Source organism: Pogona vitticeps, chromosome 3 (assembly GCF_051106095.1).
Source record: "Pogona vitticeps strain Pit_001003342236 chromosome 3, PviZW2.1, whole genome shotgun sequence".
Taxonomy (NCBI): Eukaryota; Metazoa; Chordata; class Lepidosauria; order Squamata; family Agamidae; genus Pogona; species Pogona vitticeps.
Window position 1 is genome coordinate 16,646,799 of NC_135785.1, and position 20,010 is coordinate 16,666,808.

At 42.5% G+C, this 20,010-nt stretch overlaps 1 protein-coding gene across 1 annotated transcript in view; it reads left to right on the forward strand.

Annotated features, from left to right (window-relative positions):
* The window catches only part of PLD1 (phospholipase D1), a 132,215-nt gene that overhangs the window by 101,068 nt on the left and 11,137 nt on the right, over positions 1-20,010 (forward strand). Inside the window, exons 19-21 of the mRNA XM_072996193.2 lie at positions 1,509-1,619; positions 5,350-5,438; positions 13,422-13,535. Of these exons, the coding sequence (XP_072852294.2) occupies positions 1,509-1,619; positions 5,350-5,438; positions 13,422-13,535 (314 nt within the window). The remainder of the gene's footprint in view (positions 1-1,508; positions 1,620-5,349; positions 5,439-13,421; positions 13,536-20,010) is intronic.

Sequence of the window (20,010 nt, forward strand, 5' to 3'; positions counted from 1 at the left end):
TTCTTTCACAATGGAAGCATCCATCAAGGTCAGGCGGTTGTGGCATCTGATTTCACACCATTATATTCAACTGCAGACTTAGCCTTAGAGGTGGAAAATACTCTAACACCAGTAAAGTAGGCTTCCTAGATGCTTTTAACCAACCTCACAATCATCTCAGGAATGCAGGCCAGCAGAGGCTTTCCTAGAGGCTACTGATCTTTATCCTGGTGGACCATTTCAACACGCACACTCCATATTTCAGTGATGAAGGTTACCCGAAAGATAACATTCTGAATTCTTGATCCCAACTAGAAGTGGAACATTATGGGAAGCAGGGATATTCTGGATTTTATTTTATTTTATTTTGAGAACAGGAGTCAATGGTGATGGGAATATTTAAGGATTCTCGGGTCTTGATAAATGTTTTATTATTTGCTTTTTGAAATTAATTCTTTCACTGGTGGCTGCAACGCACGAAGCACAGATCTTTCTGGAAAGCCTTCCTGGTTTAGCCGGTCTGCAGGTCCCGGCAGTCCTAACTAATATAGCCAATGATAGAGGAAGGTGGGTGTTGCAGTCCAACAACATCTGGGAATGTGTATTTGAGTGAACTTGCTTAAACAACATCTTGGCAGATCATCACAATGAGCACACTAAGGTTTCCAGGACTTTGAGTTGGGTAGGGATGTTGGGGCGGGGCTTACATGCATGCTTCCATCACTGCCACCCTTTGAACACTACAAGCTTTCAGGCTGAATGCCTGTAGAGAGATAATGACAAGAATAAGTAATGCATCACTCTCTTGATGTTCAGCAGACAGATCTACATATGTAGTGAACCGGCAGAGATCTGCAGGTCTTCTAGATGAGGAAAAGATGTAGAGGCAGGGCTTAACCATGTCCTCATCACACTTTGAGCCCTACACACATTCATCCTGAATACCTCAGTAAGGCTATGGACAGCATAAACGAAATGAAAGCCTGATTCAGTGTTGTGGCATTTTCTGCATTCGTCCCTGGAAAAGTTTCCGTCTCTCATTTGTGCAATATAACAGGCACCTACCCTGCAGGGTTGCTTCCTATGAGTCTAAAACAACTAGAAATTCTTCTGTATCTTTAAATATAGTAAGAATAATAATGGCCAGAATCTTATTTCTGATGTATGTCTGCATAAGGGAAATCACATAACACTTAGTGGCAAATTGCTATTTACAACTGAGATGCTGGTTGCTCTCCTGCACACATGTCTCATGGTGTGATCAGCCACTTGCCAGGGAACAAAACCCATGCCTTGTTAATGCATGGCACTTTGGCACCAAAGCTTATGTTATTTCCCTTTTGCAAGGATAAATAGGCAGTAGTATTTCTAGCCGATGACTTTTTAAAAACAACTCAATGAGACAGGACTGAGCAGAATGTGACTGAATGTATTTTGGTTTGTGCAATGAGACAGAACAATGACAAATGTGTCTCGTACATGAACATTGTAAAACAGCTTTGTTTTCAAGCGAACATTTCTGTTTTTAGGTGCTGCGCTCTGCTGCTGATTGGTCGGCTGGCATCAAATATCACGAAGAGTCCATCCATGCTGCATACGTCAGTGTGATAGAAAACAGCAAGCACTACATATATATAGAGGCAAGTAGTACTACCAGTGAGGGACATGGTGGCGCTGCAGGTTAAACTGCAGAAGCCTCTGTGCTACAAGGTCAGAAGACCAGCAGTCATAAGATCGAATCCACACGATGGAGTGAGCTACCCTTGCTTGTCCCAGCTCCTGCAAACCTAGCACTTCGAAAGCATGCAACTGCAAGTAGATAAATAAGTACTATCATGGTGGGAATGTCTAGTCATGCTGGCCACATGACCACAGAAACTGTCTATGGACAAAACGCTGGCTTTATGGCTTGGAAATGGGGATGAGCACTGCCCCCTAGAGTTGGACACAACTGGACTACATGTCAAGGGGAACCTTTACCTTTTACTGCTACCAGTATCTGCGTGGGTATGTGGTCAGCATGGATGGAGCAAGTAGCAGGAGATCAGGGCTGCATTTTGAAAATAACAAAGGTCTTGTGACACCTTAAAAACTGGGCAGTTATATCAGGTGTAATCTTTATAGAAATCCAGCTCACTTAATCAGATGAGGGGTGTGTGCACAGACCATGAAAGTGTATGGCAGATAAAACTTTTGGATCTTTACAATTTCAAAGGATCACTTTTTTGGTTTTACTGCAACAGATTTAACATAGCTCTATTCCTGGGAGTTTTAAAAAGAAATATTGTTTGCACTAATTTCTATTCAAAAAATGCAATCCCATAAACTAGGTTAGCTGGCGGGGTATGTGTGTGTATCAAAATCTATAATAAACGTGCCCTATAGTAATGCTGCTCTGCTGCTGTTGAATGCTAGTATGGCAGAATTGCAGCAGCAATTTGCTTGCAATCATGTCCAAGAGGAGCTGCACCTTTGATATAACATTTGGGTGAAGAAAAGTCGGCACCCTTGTTTCTTTCCACTGAATCACAAACTGAGATACGGATAGGTCATTTTTGAAACTAGCTCCACCCCGTTAAGAGAAGCCATGTGTTTGCCAAACCTCTCCTCTGTAGCAAACATGGCCACCTAATGTAAAGAAATGTAATGTAAAAACTGTAAAAATGATAAAATGTTAAAAACCAGGATTTCTTCATATGAAGAGCCTAATGCATTTTGGTCAGTGCATTGGTCAATAAGCTTGTTCAAGGGGCTGTTCAATAGGAGAGAAGGACAATGCAATGGTTACAGATAATAATAACAGTTGCATTAAATACTGTACCAAAATAAAAATATTTAAACCATATCCATATTCATAGTTGTGAATCTTTTATTATCTTATATATATAAGATAATAGCACCTGTGGGGATCTTTGACAATTCATTTCCAAATTTTACTAAGTGGAAACCATTGACAGGTAGATGATCTGTATGTTTCTCTCTGATTCTATCTTCTTTTGCTCTGAAAGTAGCAAGATGTTTCAGGGTCGTAGTGAATCATCTCAAAGCACAGTGAGAAGACCTAAAGGATAGATATAAATTGTAGGAGCTCTTGAGAAGAGACTCCAATTCATCATACAAGGCTTGGAAAGCCAGGGAACTGAGTCTTTGTAGCCATCTATTCAGTTATTAGTCCCAACTAAACTTGAATTAGTGAGACTTGTTATGTCAGCATTCTGGGACCTCACATTGATTCATTGGGTCTTTCACGGAGATTTAGCCCATAAATCAGCCATGTGCTGCTCTTTAACAGCATAGTACGATCTGCCCTCTTCATAGTCCTGTCTCACTCTATGGATGCTAAGCTTCAGAGAATTTTGTGCTGTGTAGCCTATTCAAGGTATCACCACAAATAGGTCCCAACTTCTCAGTTTGCACATCAAATGCTCATTTCCACAAGGACACTAGAATTGGACATCTCTAGCACAAAGGAATAGGACACTACCAACATCTATCATACAGTGCACTTATCTTGCAATCTCAAATTTGCAATTGCAAGATAGAGTGCTGGCTGCTAGCCTGGATAGCTTTAAAAAGCCATTAGATGCATCATGCTGGACAAAGTGATCAATAGATATTAGCTGTGATGGCTATGTGATAACTTCAGCATTAGCGGCATTCTTTCTCTCAATACTAGTTGTTGGGAACACAAGAGATTAGGTGCTGCTGCATTCATGTGGTATTGCTGACGTCTTACAGGCAACCAGTTGGACGGACAGAGATTTGGTTTGTGCGAGGGAGAAGAATTGGTAAAGAAGGGTAGAGACTTTTCTCTGGAGCCTCCTTCCCACCCACTCTACCTTGTGTTGACTGAACACGCAGAAGGAGATTGGGATCAATCTCCTTCTGATTCAGCTACATGTGAAATGTACACAATGTGCATAGGGTCTGTAGTTGGAAGGTTGAGACCCTTGATTGCACCAAAGCCACCCACTGCAGATAGACCCTTAGTACATGAAGTTTAATGCACATGCAGTCTGTTTTTTCCACTTCAAGCCAGTGGCAGCGGTCCCACACCACAAAGGCGGTCAGAACATGGAAGAGGGGAGAATGGAGCCTCACACAGCAACCTGATGGTGTTCATTGTGACAGAGAAGAGGAAGGCATAGAAGCCAGTGACAGACAGGGTAGAAGCCAGCATTAGTATGCAAATGAAAGACCAGGAGACAGCCTGAGCTGGAGGTGAAGAAATGCTTTATTTGCCCTAAGTGACTGTCCTCTAGAGCAGTGGTCCCCAACCTTGGGCCTCCAGATGTTCTTGGACTACAACTCCCAGAAGCCTTCACCACTACCTCTGCTGGCCAGGATTTCTGGGAGCTGAAGTTCAAGAACATCTGGAGGCCCAAGGTTGGGGACCACTGCTCTAGAGTGTAATTCAAGAATATAACGGGGTGATCTTGGAGGAGGGAGTCACATTGACATCCCTTAGGTGATAAATCCAGGGTAAAGGTGGACAAACTTTGAGGATCCAGGGGATAATCCCTGCTGCAGAACTGCCAGGAGTCCCACAAAAAATGTGAATTTTTATTTTCTGCATTTTTTTTTCAAAACTGCAATAATCCAGCTGTTCAGTTGCAGTTTTGGGGGGAAAATTGTGGAACGGGGTGGTATGCATGTGTGCCTTGCTTTGGAGGAGAATTAATATTTCTGAAAGTGTTTTTCCCCCAGCTGGGTGCCTACAATCACAGGCTTAGAAGCTGAATGTGGCCCATGGGACATGTGATTCCTATCTCTGTTCCAGAGACTGAGTTTATTACTTGAACCACCTGTTATCCAGCAGTCCTATGTCATCTATATTAGTGGTTCTCCAACCTTGGGCCTCCAGATGTCCTTGGACTTCTACTCCCAGAAATCCTGGCCAACAGAGGTGGTGGTGAAGGCTTCTGGGAGTTGTAGTTCAAGAACATCTGGAGGCCCAAGGTTGGGGACCGCTGATTTAAAAAACACCTATCAAATATTGTCATTGCTCCACACAAACGGAGAACATCTTGACTGTGCCCAGTGCTATTTTAAGATCAAGTGCTTTTGGAAAAGTCTGATAACAGTAAAAATTACAGAACTTGTAAAAGTACCATGTTGGCTGGGGGATTTGGGGAGTTGTAGGCCAGTGAAGTAACATTTCTAAACTCTTAGTGATTTTTGCAATTTTGGTTAAGGAAAGCTTGTCTATTCCTGCTGATCTCCTCATGATCAGGTAAGATGCCAGAATATCTTGAGGCTTCTATTTGGAAAACTGTGGTCTTAAGAAGATATCATGTGCAGAAGTCATACATTTTAATTAATAAGATGAATGTTATCAGCTCATTTCTCTTCTCCTTCCTCACACTGTAGAACCAGTTCTTTATTAGCTGCGCCCATGACAAGGTTGTATCTAATAGGATTGGCGATGCCATCGCACACCGTATTCTCAAAGCCCACAGGTAATCTTGCACAAAAATTCAATCAGAGTGTCCTGCATGCCATAGAAAAATATTGCTTGTAATTAGTGAGGTGAAGACAGCTGTGGAAAATTGGATTAATGGAGAAGGGGGTTTGAAAAAAAATTGGTGGGGTGGGTTTGTCATTAAAGAGGAGATGGGCAGCATTCTACTAAAACAAAACCCACAAGCCTAGGGTCATTTCAAGACAAAAAAGATATGGCCTTCCTGTTAGCCAGTGCAATGGGTAGGAGGGCATTTGGCAAAGATGTGTTTTTATTGTGTGTAGGTTCAACCTCTACCACCGAACCCAGCTGAATTTTAATTGTAGGCTGCAGGGGTTTCTTCCCCCCCCATTAAAAATATGTAACCAAGGAGATGACACATTTCTGAGAGAGAATGTGTCTCTCTCTCTGTGTAGTCATCTCAAAGATATTCAAACAATGTGACAATCGTGCCCATTGTCTGGTGTATATTTGTAATAAGGTACCAAAATTACCAGATGAAGCCTGAGTTTGTACAGAAGGCAGAATGCGGCCAGTGAAATATTCATTCCAAATATTCCATCGCACCTGACTGCTTCGGGGAACAGCTTGATATTCTGCCGATTGTCCTCCTGGGGCTCCTGCTTTTAAGTGCCTGAGGACGTCTGGGCATTTTTATTTTTTGCATTTCTGTTTGTTTAATAATTCAAGCCATGGGAGTGGTGTGGTGGTGACTCCTGCATGGAAAGTGGCTGTCTTTTGAGCAAGAAGAATGAAAGCTCTTGGCGCATTGGGGAATTTTGTCATGATGTATTGGTGAATCTCTGCTGGGGCTGGTCTTGGAGATGTGATTTCGTGTGTGTGTGTGTGTGTGTGTGTGTGTGTGTGTGTGTGTGTGTGTGTGTGTGTGTGTGTGTGTGTGTGTGTGTGTGTGTGTGTGTGTGTGTGTGTGTGTGTGTGTGTGTGTGTGTGTGTGTGTGTGTGTGTGTGTGTGTGTGTGTGTGTGTGTGTTTTTCCAAAAGGCCGGCTTGTATTTCAAGTAATGAAGTCAATAACAGTTGACAGCACTCATGGAAATCTGGAGCACGCAGTAAATATACAAAACTGGATTTTCCATATAAGCACAAGGTTGCTGGATATGCACTGAATTTAAGGAAAAAGAAAAATGGCGTGTGATCCTTTTACACCATCCAAAGACAAAGTTATATCTTACCTTTGTTTTACACCGCTCATTTGGAGTGGGCTGGTGCAGGCTAAATAGGGTCACTTAAGGCCGAGTAGGGTTAAACCGCAGAAGCCTCTGTACTGCAAGGTCAGAAGACCAAGCAGTCGTAAGATCGAATCCACGTGATGGAGTGAGCTCCCGTCGCTTGTCCCAGCTCCCGCCAATCTAGCGGTTCGAAAGCATGCAAATACGAGTATTTATTTATTTATTTATTTATTTATTTTATTTTATTTATACCCCGCCTATCTGGTCGGTGAGGACCACTCTAGGCGGCTAACAACAATAAAATACAATAACAATATAAATAAGCAATTCTAATTAGTAAAAACACTACAATACATTACATAGAGTGCAAAACAGAAACAGTAAAGAGGGAAGAAGGAGGTCAAGAGGAATATGATGGAAAGGCCTGCCGAAACATCCATGTCTTCAATTGTTTCTTAAAGATACCCAGCGAGGGAGACCCGCGAATCTCAGGAGGGAGATTGTTCCAGAGGCGAGGAGCCACCGCCGAGAAGGCCCGATTTCTTGTCTTCTCCTTCCGGGCCTCCCTTGGCGTTAGGCTCCTCAACCTCACCTCCTGGCTTGCACGAGTGACACGGGTAGATCTTGGTGGGAGTAGGCGTTCCGCCAAGTATCGAGGCCCTAAACCGTTTAGGGCTTTGTATGTAAGCGACAACACTTTGAAGTTGATGCGGAATCGTATGGGCAGCCAATGCAATGCGGCCAGAGTGGGTGAGATATGTTGAAAACCTTTACCTTTACCTAAGGTTGGGTAGAGATCCCATGTGCCATGTTGGTGAGATCTTTGCACTTGCATTGCATGGTGACCCTATTTTGGACTATACCTCCTAAAACTATTAAGAAAAGAAACACTTTAAAAAAAGCCAAATTAAAAATGTCCTTTATGTGCTCTGTGGAGCAGAGGAAGGAAGCATTTTTTAAAAAAAAGCCGATTAGGGTAGTGCTGATGTGCTGTACCATTTAAAGAAAAATAAAAAGAACAAGAAGGCTTCCTCCCAGAAGCGGAAAGATATAGGAGGGTTTTTTTCCTTCTTCTTTTCTTCACAGCCCAACCAACTTGCTTTGTCTTGTCCCTGGCAAAGCAAGTTGGTTCCTCAGGATGAAAGAATTATGCCTGAAACCCCAGGCAGCCCCTTCTGGTCAATGTTGACAAAACTGAACTGAACCAGATCGATCAATGGTGTGAGTCAATAAAATGCAGCGTCTTATGTTTCTTAAAACATCCCATTGTGTCTGGTCAAATACCCTGCACTTTGCGGGGTATTGTTTTGTTCTAAAACTGATATTAGGGAAGCAGGGCAGAACCAAGGTAGGCAGTGCTGGGTGGTCAAGAATGAAAGCTCCAATATCTTCATGCGCCTACAGTTCCCTTACTTCTACTTCTGTGTTTCTTACTCCTGGATTAAAGCCGCTTAGATTGTTTTTGAGTTCTTGTTAGCAGAACAAATTATGTAAATGTGTATGCATTTGCATAATTCTAATTGCAGGTCTTTGGTTTCCATGGTGCAGAATGTAGCTTTGAAATACACACGCACACACATGCACCAACTGCAACTACCCAGGGAATATATATTTCTCTTAGTATAATTATGATTCTCTTGTGCAGTCATTGTAGCGGATTTGTGTTCCTTTCAAACCAGAGCCATTCCCAGCCTCCAAAGCCATTTCCTGCAGCTTGACTATTAATGACACCTGTAGCCGGATTTACATAGCTTGAATCCCATGAGCAGATTAGAGCACCTGGTCTGTATTCAGTAGCAGAGAATAACATCAGACTGTGAGATTTTTGCTTATTTTTCATGAATCACATTCCTCATAATGAGCAAACTGCTCATTCTGATGATGGGAAGGGAGAAGCATTTAATGTTCCCCGGCATGCTATCAGCACCATAGACTATTGTGCGTCCCATTGAGTATTTCTGGGCTATAAAAAAAGGTAACATTAACTGTCACTTAATTTTCCATTTACAAATTACATTGTCATAGTCTTGTTTCTGTTTGTTTGTTTATGCAGCTAGCATTCACTGAGGGGGATCATTATCTGGATCACTGCAAATGCAGAAGGCCAGTGCAAGGCTTATTCCCAGAGCAGATATTTTCTTAATTGTGGAACAGAGATGCATTCTATCAGCCCAGCTTTTACATTTTCATGAAAGTTCTTCAATAAAACATGCAATTTCACGTTTGATTGGGCTTTGAACAGTGGATTGATCACCAAATAACAGGGACTGGGGGCAGAAGCAAGGATAAAGGAACTTTGCCCCTCATGTTTTGGCTTGTATCTCCCATCTGTCCCATTGGGCATGGGCCGGAAATAAGGGGTTGCAGCACCTATAGTCCAAAACATCTGGAAGCCAAAGATTCCCATTAGGATCCATGTCCTAATGCACAGTAATGTTTCCAAGTCTAGTGATGAATTGTTTCCATTCAGTGACATTGCAGGATGTCAGCTGTGTGTAGAATTCAGCTCATTGACACTAGAGAGAAGAGATGCCATCTGCTCTTGGTGACTCTGGATTATTAAGGGAAGTATGGTTTCACCCTTTCTCCCAGGGCCCTTGCCACGTGTAGCATGTAGTTAGTCCCACATAATTTAATGGGAGTTGCTGCAGCTAGAGCCATTACTACCCATTTCATCTTTATAGACTGCCTTGGGTTCCTGATCATGCTATCATGGCAGAGATAACAGAGAAGCACTTGCATCATCCATGTGGCTAGAGAGGGGTAAATTGGAGGAACTGCAGGTGAAAATGGAAGAAGGCTGACAGAAGAAGATGAAGCCATGTTTAACCTATTCCAGGCCCACAAGATTACAGCAAGCAAAGTCAAGGCAGAGGCTAGCCTTGACTCCCTGCCTAGCTCTCATAGAGAGAGCAGATGTAAAGTATGACTTTTCAGAATGCTAGGTGGTCTTTGCTGTTTGAAGCTTTGTCTCCTTTCTGGACAACTAAACGATCAGGTTATCTCAGAAGGGAGTGATGTCTAACTGAGGCATCGTATCCATTAACAAGCCTGTTGATGGGGAAAGCTCCACCCTCTCAAGAGCAACTGTTGTTTGTGCCATTAAAACATGAATGACTTGCATCAATATTTTAACCTTAATGGAACTGATGAACAGGCCTATATGCTCTTCTTTGTTCCGTAGGCAATGCCAGTATATATATAAAATTAATAAGCTGTCGCCATCCCTTCTTCACACGGACAGATTTTCCAATTATTTTTGTGTGTTTTCAGAACAAGCTGTGCTGCTTTTAATGAAAATAGGTTGATCATAAGTGATTGTTTTTTAATTATTTTTGGCAAGTAGGAGTAATTAGTATTCTCCCATACTGCCTGCCCTGCCTCCTACAGATGGCACCTTTAATTTAAAGTGAAACAGGTGCATACATATGACTACAGCAATGGAAAGCCTGTTTCAACTGCATGTAGATGAAGCACTTCATGCTTTTGTATAAATAAGGCTGTGTGTCTAGTACATTATTTTCTTGCAGTACTATTTTTAGGAAAAAGCTCATGTAACATAGATACTGTACCAACTCTTCTTTTTTTCTGCTGCCCTCAAATACCTCTCAGGAACCCCTTTTCTCTTATTTTCTCTTGTTTTTTCTACCACCGCCCCCCCCTTCAATCTGCTATCCCTTCTCTCCCTGCCTAGCTCTTTGTCTATATTTAGCGACCTGCTAGGAGAGGGGCTGTCGGATGTCTGAACTGATGAGTTGCTGACAGCTTTTGAAATCAAGTCATCGAGGCTCATAAAGCTTGAGACCTGGGGTTTCTAAGGTTCCGTGTTAACTATGACTTTGAATGCATGAAAACTATTTTTCCATATAGTCTGATAAACAGATATACTTGGTACTTAGTAAAGCTAACATGGGTACGTCGCTGATTATGGCATCCTTTTCTCTGACTTCTCTTCTTTTCACATTGCGTCACATTGGAATCTTCCCTGTCTTGTGATTTTGGTGAAATCTTTTCAATGCATTGGTGATATGGAACCACTGCCACTGTAACTGGGTGGTAAAAGATGCCATAATTCCTGTTCAAGCATGTGCCTAGAGTGAACTACAGTGGGGTCTTGACTTAAGAACGGCTTGAGTTAAGAACATTTTGACTTAAGAACCACTCTCACAGGAAAGTATTGACTTGACTTACATACTTAGATTTGAGTTAAGAACTAAAAAAAAACCACGTGGGAGGCAGGGAAAGTGCAAAATTTGAACTTTCAGTTAACTGTTGGCCAGTGAAAAGGGTGCCTGTCTGCTTCCTCACTCCTCCCAGCGTTTAGAGAGTGGATTGGGAGACAGTCTTCAGACTGCCTGGTACTGCCTGGACTGTATTTTCCCTGCCTTCCCTGAACCTTTCTTGACCTAAGGAAAAAAGAAACAAAATATCCCCCTCTAGTGGTCGAAGGCGGAATAGCAGCTTCCCATTAGTTTCTATGGATGGAAAAGCGCAGATACGAATCAAATGGTTTTCAATGCATTCCTATGGGAAATGCAGATTTGACCTGAGAACTTTTTGACTTGAGAACCGCTTTCCACTACGGATTAAGTTCTCAAGTCAAGACCCCACTGTATGTGGGAGAGGTGGAAGGCAGCAGGAAGACCAATTATGAGATGGAGTGACTCTCTAAAGGAAGCCACAGGCTTGAGTTTCCAAGAGCTGAGCAGGGCTGTTGAGGACAGGCCATTTTGGAGATCACTCATTCATGGGGTCACCATAAGTCAGAGGTGACTTGGTGGCATATAACAACAACAACAGTATGAACTATAGAAAATAGATTTTTGGAGGGAAAATAATGAGGCTGTTTCTAATTTACAGAACAATCAGTAGGAAATGATGTACCCTCCTGATAGAATCTCTTAAGAGTTCATAGAATTTTACTGTTTTTATCCAAACTATATGATGGTTGCCACCTGCTGGTTATTTCCAATGATTTACAACCAAACAACAATTGCTTCTGTTTAATACCTGTGTATTATTTATCTAGAAGGTTAGTTTCCATTTGAATTTTAATTATCTGAGATATAGATTCCTAGCAACGTAATTTTTTTTTCAATCAGAAGAGCTCAAGGACATCTCTAGAAATAAAATGTTACTGAAACTGGCTCGCTTGCATGGTAATAGTCTTTCAGGCAGAATAAAAACAAATGTATTCATGTAGTTTCATACAATTTTTTTAAGGATTTAATGATAAGTCCAATAATATCTTCCTTTGCACACTACTAAGCACTTTCTCTGAAACAGATCAGATCTTTCCTGTTTTTATCTTATACGTCTCCTTATTTGAACATTTATTATTTAGATACTTGCTGGCTATTTTTAGGACGATCCTAAGTCATTTTATTTTAGTTTATCATGGTGTACTTTGTCTTTATTAATAACATTAAGTAAAGGTATTCAAACTTTCTGGACTTGAATATTCAGAGCAGATATAAAAACAGAAGTTTACATTATTGTTGTTGTTGTTGTTTGCTAATTTGACTTTTTTGCTGCTTTGACTCATGGATTTTTTCCAAAGAATTCTGGGAATTGTAGTTTGATAAAGTAGCTGAGCCTTTTTTAAGGATCAGTACCTGAGGGATGCAGAAGGTGGGTCTCCAGATGTTTTCTAATTTGTTCCCAGCTATCCCTGCTAGCATAGTGACTTGGCATCTAAAAAGGAAAGCTACCTTCTATCCATTCCTGTCACAAACAGAACACACATATAGTTCAAACAAAATAGAAGTTGTGTTCTTGAAGGCTTTCACGGGCAGGATCCAATGGTCCTTGTGGGTTTTTTGGGCTTTCTGGCCGTGTTCTGGAGGTTTTTCTTCCTGACGTTTCACCAGTCTCTGTGTCTGGCATCTTCAGAGGACAGGAGCTAGAACACAGAGATAATTCTAGCTCCTATCCCCTGAAGATGCCGTGCCGCAGAGACTGGTGAAACATTAGGAAGAAAAACCTCCAAAACATGTCCAAACAGCCCGAAAAACCTACAAGAACCAAAAGAGAAGTTCCTAGAATTCACTAGAGAAAAACCTTTGGTGTTTAACCTGTTTAAAGCTACAAATTTATAGTTTCCTCCGAATTCTGTGATGGCCCACTCATCAGAACCTTGCTAGTGGTCTTAGCACTTATTGGCTGAAAACCTGTTGTACAGTTCCACAAATGGGGTAACTTTTGGTGAGAATTACCCTAAGTTAAGAAATCTCTGGAGTCATTGTTTGTTGCCCCTTGAGTCACACAACACAGTAGAAAACACAATGGTGGAGATTTCTCTTTTGAAAGCAACTACACTATTTGAATAGCTGTGCAACAGGATTCCAGCCATTTACTCTTGTGTTTTGTTCCTGACTTTTCATGTTATTTTGGAGCAAACTGTTATAAGTGAACAGTGTAGAGTAAAACATCCAGGCTATGCTTTCTGGGGAGGATGGAAGCTGTAGTCAAGGACACGTAGAAGGCACTAAATTGGGGAAGGCTGGACTAGGATCACTGAAAGCTGACTCCAAGAGAGGCTGCTATCAAAGCAAACCACATATTTCATAATCTTTTTCATTTGTAATACTTGCCAGTCCCTGCAAACAAATTTCAAGGTAGCTTGTTCTTTAAATCAAGTTTTTAAACTAATTTTGAGTTCAGAATTTTTGCATTTATAAACTGAGCTAATTTTCTCAGCCTGTTCTATTTTGATCGGTCTTTGATTTTTTTTACTCTATAAAGATAACACAGCAGCAAGATTGGATCACCTGTTTTGTATTTTCCTTTTAGGGAGAACAAACGGTACCGAGTCTATGTGGTCATCCCCCTTTTGCCAGGATTTGAAGGTGACATTTCAACTGGAGGAGGAAATGCACTGCAAGCCATCATGCACTTTAACTACAGGTATCCTGCATGTCCAGGTCTTCTGGATTCTTTTCTCATCCACAACAAAGCATTTTGGAGGCTGATCTCAAAAATGCATGTTGGGGATCAGTGAGCACATTCTGTGAGTTTTTACAAGCAAAAGGGATACCTGAGAGGAGGTTTAACCCTGAATCCAACATGCTGATTTTAACCAGAATCATTGCCAATGTTGACAAGACTGTTGGTAGAAGGTCGTCGTTGTTTAGTCGTTTCCGAATCTTCGTGACCCCATGGACCAGAGCACGCCAGGCCCTCCTATCTTCCACTGCCTCCTGGAGTTGTGTCAAATTCATTCTGGTAGCTTCAATGACATTGTACAACCATATCATCCTCTGTCGTCCCCTTCTCCTCTTGCCTTCACACTTTCCTAACATCAAGGTCTTTTCCAAGGAGTCTTCTCTTCTCATGAGATGGCCAAAGTATTGGAGCCTCAGATTCAGGATCTGTCCTTCCAATGAGCACTCAGGGTTGATTTCCTTTAGAATTGATAGGTTAGTTCTCCTTGCAGTCCAGGGGACTCTCAAGAGCCTCCTCCAACACCACAATTCAAAAGCATCAGTTCTTCAGCGGTCAGCTTTCTTTATCGTCCAGCTCTCCCTTCCATACATCACTACAGGAAAAATCATAGCTTTGATTATTTGGACTTTTGTTGGCAAGGTGATGTCTCTGCTTTTTAGGATGCTGTCAAGGTTTGTCATCGCTTTCCTCCCAAGAAGCGTCTTTTAATTTTGTGGCTGCTGTCTCCATCTGAAGTGATCATGGAGCCCAAGAAAGTAAAATCTGTCACTGCCTCCATATCTTCCCCTTCTATTTCCCAGGAGGTGATGGGACCAGTGGCCATGATCTTAGTTTTGTTGATGTTGAGCTTCAGACCATTTTTTGCACTTTCCTCTTTCACTCTCATTACAAGGTTCCTTAATTCCTCCTCACTTTCTGCCATCAGAGTGGTATCATCTGCATATCGGAGGTTGTTGATATTTCTTCCGGCAATCTTAATTCCGGTTTGGGACTCCTCCAGTCCTGCCTTTCGCATGATTTATTCTGCATATAAGTTGAATAAGCAGGGGGACAATATACAGCCTTGTACTCCTTTCCCAATTTTGAACCAATCAGTGTTTCCATATCCAGTTCTAACTGTTGCTTCCTGTCCCACATATAGGTTTCTCAGAAGAAGGTAGATCCTCCTTATTCCGTGGCCTTCCTTGCCAGACCATAGCTTGAGTGGTTCCCACACCAAATGCAAAAATTACATTTTTATGACTACAGGGCCCAGGATTTTTCAGACAATTTGCCCACGCCCCTGCCAGTCTTGCCACTGGTTTTTTGGAGCAGTGGTAGACAGTGCACCAGAAGCTGAACTGGCATCAAGGAAACAAACATGATGACTGCCGTGTCCCCACCTCCACTCCTGCCCATCCAGCTTCCAAGATATTTATTGTGAAAAGCATTCTGCTTTTCTCTATCAATGTGAGGTTTCTCTGCAGCCAAGATTCCAGGTACCAATTCAGATGGATGATTTTTTTTTCAACCAGAAACAGCACTACGTAGTTCATGTCCACAGTATTTACACTGGTATGCGTGTGGATGTGTGTGAAATCTGCTTAGAGTATCTCTGTGGATCGTTTTTGAGTACTTAGAATTCCCTGCTGTTACTCAGGGAAGTACACTACAGCTCTTTAGCAAAAGGATTCTCACCAAACTACAAAGCCCGGCATTTCCTAGGTGCAGCCACGAAAGGAAAAATGGCATCATGTTGTTTTATGACAACGTAATGTGGACGCACCTTTAGTTGTAAATGTTGTAGAGTTTTGCATATCTGGTAAAAAATTCTTTTTACTACACAATAGAAGTACAGAGATCACAGTTTCAGGTTCCCTATATTCCACCCCCCTTTCATTAACTGACACTTAAGGTCTCAGTCACTCACTCTGAGACATTTGTAGGAAAAAGGATACAAACATTTCATTACTTACAGTTGTGAACAGATGAACAGCAAACAAAACAGACTGCTTCCAACAGATTAAAGAGAGGGGGAAAGCCCTCAACAGAGAGTCAGAACTCTCTTTGAATTCAGAAGCAGGAGGGAACAATTGGTTAGTGCTGGATAGATTGACAGTTCTCCCAGAAACTCAAACCATAGGCAGCATGCGAGGTCGTGAAAACTCCAATACTTAAGAGGGCAGCATAAGCAAATGCTGTTGATGAAGCATAGGGAAGTACTGTTGACAAAATACAGACCTATCTTGATGTGGGGGCCCTCACTACCTTGGTGCATGCGCTCGTAATCTCAAGATTAGACCACTGTAATGCGCTCTACGTGGGGCTGCCTTTGAGGAAACTTCAGGTGGTGCAGAATGCTGCAGCCAGACTTCTCAGTGGTGTGAAAAAACACCAACATGTTTCACCCACTCTGGCCGCACTGCATTGGCTGCCCATCCGATTCCGCACCGACTTCAAAGTGCTGACGCTTACGTATAAAGCCCTAAACGGCTACTTCCACCAAGATCTACCCGTGTCACCCGCGCGAGTCAGGAGGTGAGGCTGAGGAGCCTAACGCCGAGGGAGGCCCGGAAAGAAAAGACAAGAAATCGGGCCTTCTCGGCAGTGGCTCCTCGCCTCTGGAATAACCTTCCCCCTAATATTCGCGCGGCTCCCTCGCTGGGTATTTTTAAAAATCAACTAAAAACACTGATGTTTCGGCAGGCCTTTCCCTCAGCCAATTCCTGATTTCCCCTCTCTTTCCTTTTCCCTATTGTCTGTCCCATCTTGTCCAAAGCTTTTCCCCTTATTTAAAATTGTTTTTAATTACATTTAATATTCTTGTTGTAAGCCGCCTAGAGTGGTCTTAACTGACTAGATAGGCAGGATATAAATAAAATAAATAAGTAAATAAGTAAATAATATATCTCATAATCACAAAAGGGAGGCCAGGGGATGCACAGAGGTCAGGGTGGGGCACCCTCAGCCGTGAGCCTGCTCCCATTCAAAGTCCTCAGAGCCGTTATCAGACTTCATTAGGAGGGTGAGAACTAAGGAGCTTAATCAAGGACTCAGAGTTAGAGGTGTAAAGAGGAAAGCAGAGAGGTCCCCTTGGAAGAGATCAAGGTAAAAGGGACAGCAAAAAAAACTAAAAGAGAGAGAGAGAGAGAGAGAGAGAGAGAGATGATGTTATTGAACTGAACTGAACTGAGCAGTTGCGAGTGTGTTTAGCACCCTATGTGAGAGAGGAGTCTGTGCCACTTTGAAATCTGTAGCAGAAATGTGAATAAGTCAATAAAAATGTAAGAAGAATAGAGGATTTTTTTTGGGGAAGCTGAGAATGCAGAATTTGAAGACAAATGCCATAAGCAAGAGAACATTTTTGAAAGAACTGCAGGGTGAGTTCACTGAAATTGTGCTTTATCATAGGCTGCCAGTACACTGTAAGAGCTGTCAAACCCACTCTTCGCAGCCACCTCGCCAGCCTCTGCTTTCTCCACTGTGGTGCACCAGTTCATCTTTCATGCTGCCAGTTCAACTTAAGATCATTCTGCAGCGTGTTTCTTTCAAACAACCAGCAGAGGGAGTCCAGATTTCTGGGTTGTTCCAGAACAAGAAATGCTGTGGGGTGCCTTTTCTTGGCTTTTTAATTAAGCTTTCTGCTCTCATTTTCTAATTTTCTGCTGTATACCTCTTGCTCATTTATGCATACTTGAAAAGTGCGGACACAATGAACTAATATCTCTCTCACTCACATGCATAGGTGGTTACCCCAAATGGCCTATCATTGCTAGGGTTGGTTGTTACGCCTGATGAGTATGCTTAGGCATGCACAGCGAGTGATGTGACTGCCATACACAATGCCTGCAGCGGGGAAACGTGTTTTAAGAATGACTCATGTATGCGATTTGTTCTTCAAGATCTACCCAAACAATGTATGTAGACCACCAAAGCAAATCATGCTATGCCTGGAAATTGTGTTCCGTGGCTCCCTGCTTAGGTTTAGGGGCAGGCACCATAATTTAGGAGCAAAAGAAGCTCTGTTTGTCTGTCTAACCCAGTATGATGTACTCTTCACCAATAGTGGACTTCTAGGGTTCCAGAAAGGGAATATTTTCCAAACACCTCCTATCTACAGTCTCAGTGCATGTAGAGATAGTTGGACCCTTTTAAGTCCCTGAGAGGGAGTTGGACCTTTTTAAGTGAAACCCTCCAGAGGGAATCAAACCTGGGACCTGCAAAACAGGTATTTGACTGTGGAGCTACAGCTCTTCCTCAAAGGTACAGCCACCTGTTCCAGCAGGCAAGAGATTTTTTTCAGGTTTGCACCTGTGGCTTCACCCTCACCCTGAGGATGTGTCATACGAACAAGCACAACTTGGCTGTGTGGAGGGAACAATCAGAAGCTATACGTTTGCCTCCATAATCTCGTTTACTTTCTAGATATGTATCGGACCTGGTGGGCTGGCGTCTCCAGGTGAGTTAGAAAAGAATCCTACCAGGAATCCTATGGTTTGTAGGTCAGGCTCTTAGTCACGATGCTGTACCAGTCCTTTCTGTTGATTCCTGCAACAGCTGCTGAATCCTCAATTCACATCTGTTATTTCTGAGTGTTCACATAGGCAAGGGAGTTGGTGCCCTTCTGGATTCTTTTCTCCCCCCCCCCAAAAAAAAGTCTATAAGAGTGTTAGGAAACTTCAACTGGTTCAAAATGCTGCAGCCAGACTTCTGACTGGCACTGGTTTCCAGGATCATGTAACTCACTTATTACAAGAGCTTCACTGACTGCCACCCACTTTGGAAGCCCAATTCAAAGTACTGGTTATTATCTATACAGCCCTATATGGTGTGGGTCCAGGCTATTTGAGGAATCATTTCACCCCGCACAAGCCTTCTCAGCTGCTAAGATCTTCTGAGGGGACCCTTCTCTTCTCTTGGTTCCACCATCTTCCCAGGCTTGTATGGCAAGGATGCAAAAGAGCCCCTTCTCAGTGGTGCCCTCCAAGCCAGGTTGGCCCCCCCTCACTCTTGTCCTTCCATGGCCAAGCAAAGAGCTTCCTCTTCAGGCAAGCTTTTAAGCAACACGTGGGGGGCTAAGGAATGCTTGTTTATTAATGTTCATGTTTTAAAATGTTTGTAAACTGTTTTAATCTTGTTCTTTAATCTTAAAATATGCTTGTTTGTTTTAAATATGCTATTTATATGGTATTTTTAAAACTGTTGTTTGTTTTATAATTTTATTTGTTGTGAGCTGCCTTGAGTCCCCTCTGGAGAGAAAGGCAGCACATACAAACATACACACACACACACACACACACACACACACACACACACACACACACACACACACACACACACACACACATACAGTGGTGACTCGCTTTATGATTGCCCCGCATTATGACAAAACCGCATTACAATGATCTTCTTGCGATCGCCATTGCGATTGCAAAACGATGGTCTGAATGGGGTTTTTTTGCTTTGCAATGATCGGTTCCCTGCTTCGGGAACTGATTCTTTGCAAAACGACGATTTTCCTCCAGCTGATCGGCGGTTTCAAAATGGCCGCTGGCTAAATAAAATGGCTCCCCACTGTTTTCTGGGATGGATTCCTTGCAAGACAGCCACCGAAAATGGCCGCCCTATGGAGGATCTTCGCTGGACGGTGAGTTTCCAGCCCATTGGAACACATTGAAGGGGTTTCAATGCATTTCAATGGGCTTTTTATTTTCGCATTATGACGTTTTGATTCTACAGCGATTTCGCTGGAATGAATTAATGTCATAATGCGAGGCACCACTGTACGTACATACGTACGTACATACATACATACATACATACATACATACATACATACATACATACATACATACATACATACATACATACATACATACATACATACATACATACATACATACATACATACCCTTCAGGTGACAGATTTGGTAATGGGACTTCATGTTAATGTTCCTATTAAGACTTTTTAATATTGACGGCCATATCCCTCAAGGATAATCAGTTGGTGGCTGTGTGCAGTGGGTGGGGTTGAAGCCGCTGGTGAACAGAGTTGAAAAAAGGAGAACCCACCCCTTCTCTTTCTCTGTGACACAGACATGTAGTGTCTCTCTCTCTCTCTCTCTCTCTCTCACTCTCTCTCTCTCTCTCTCTCTCTCTCTCTCTCTCTCTGTCTTCCTCTTTCTGTGGTTTGAAATTAGGCAGAGGGCTGCATGAAACCATGGTGGAGGCCATGTGCATATAATTATAGCAAGAGGAATGTAGAGCCAATGGTGGTTGGTGGGCTGGAGCTAGTGATGGGCAGAGAAGAGGCAAAAGTAACATCTCTCTCTCTCTTTCTCTCACCCCTCTCATTAATACAGAGAGAGAGATTCTGACTGTGTTAAGCCAGCAGGGCATAGTGGGAATGGCTGAGGAGTGCCTTTATATGGGGCAGCCATTGACCAACAGCTTGTCC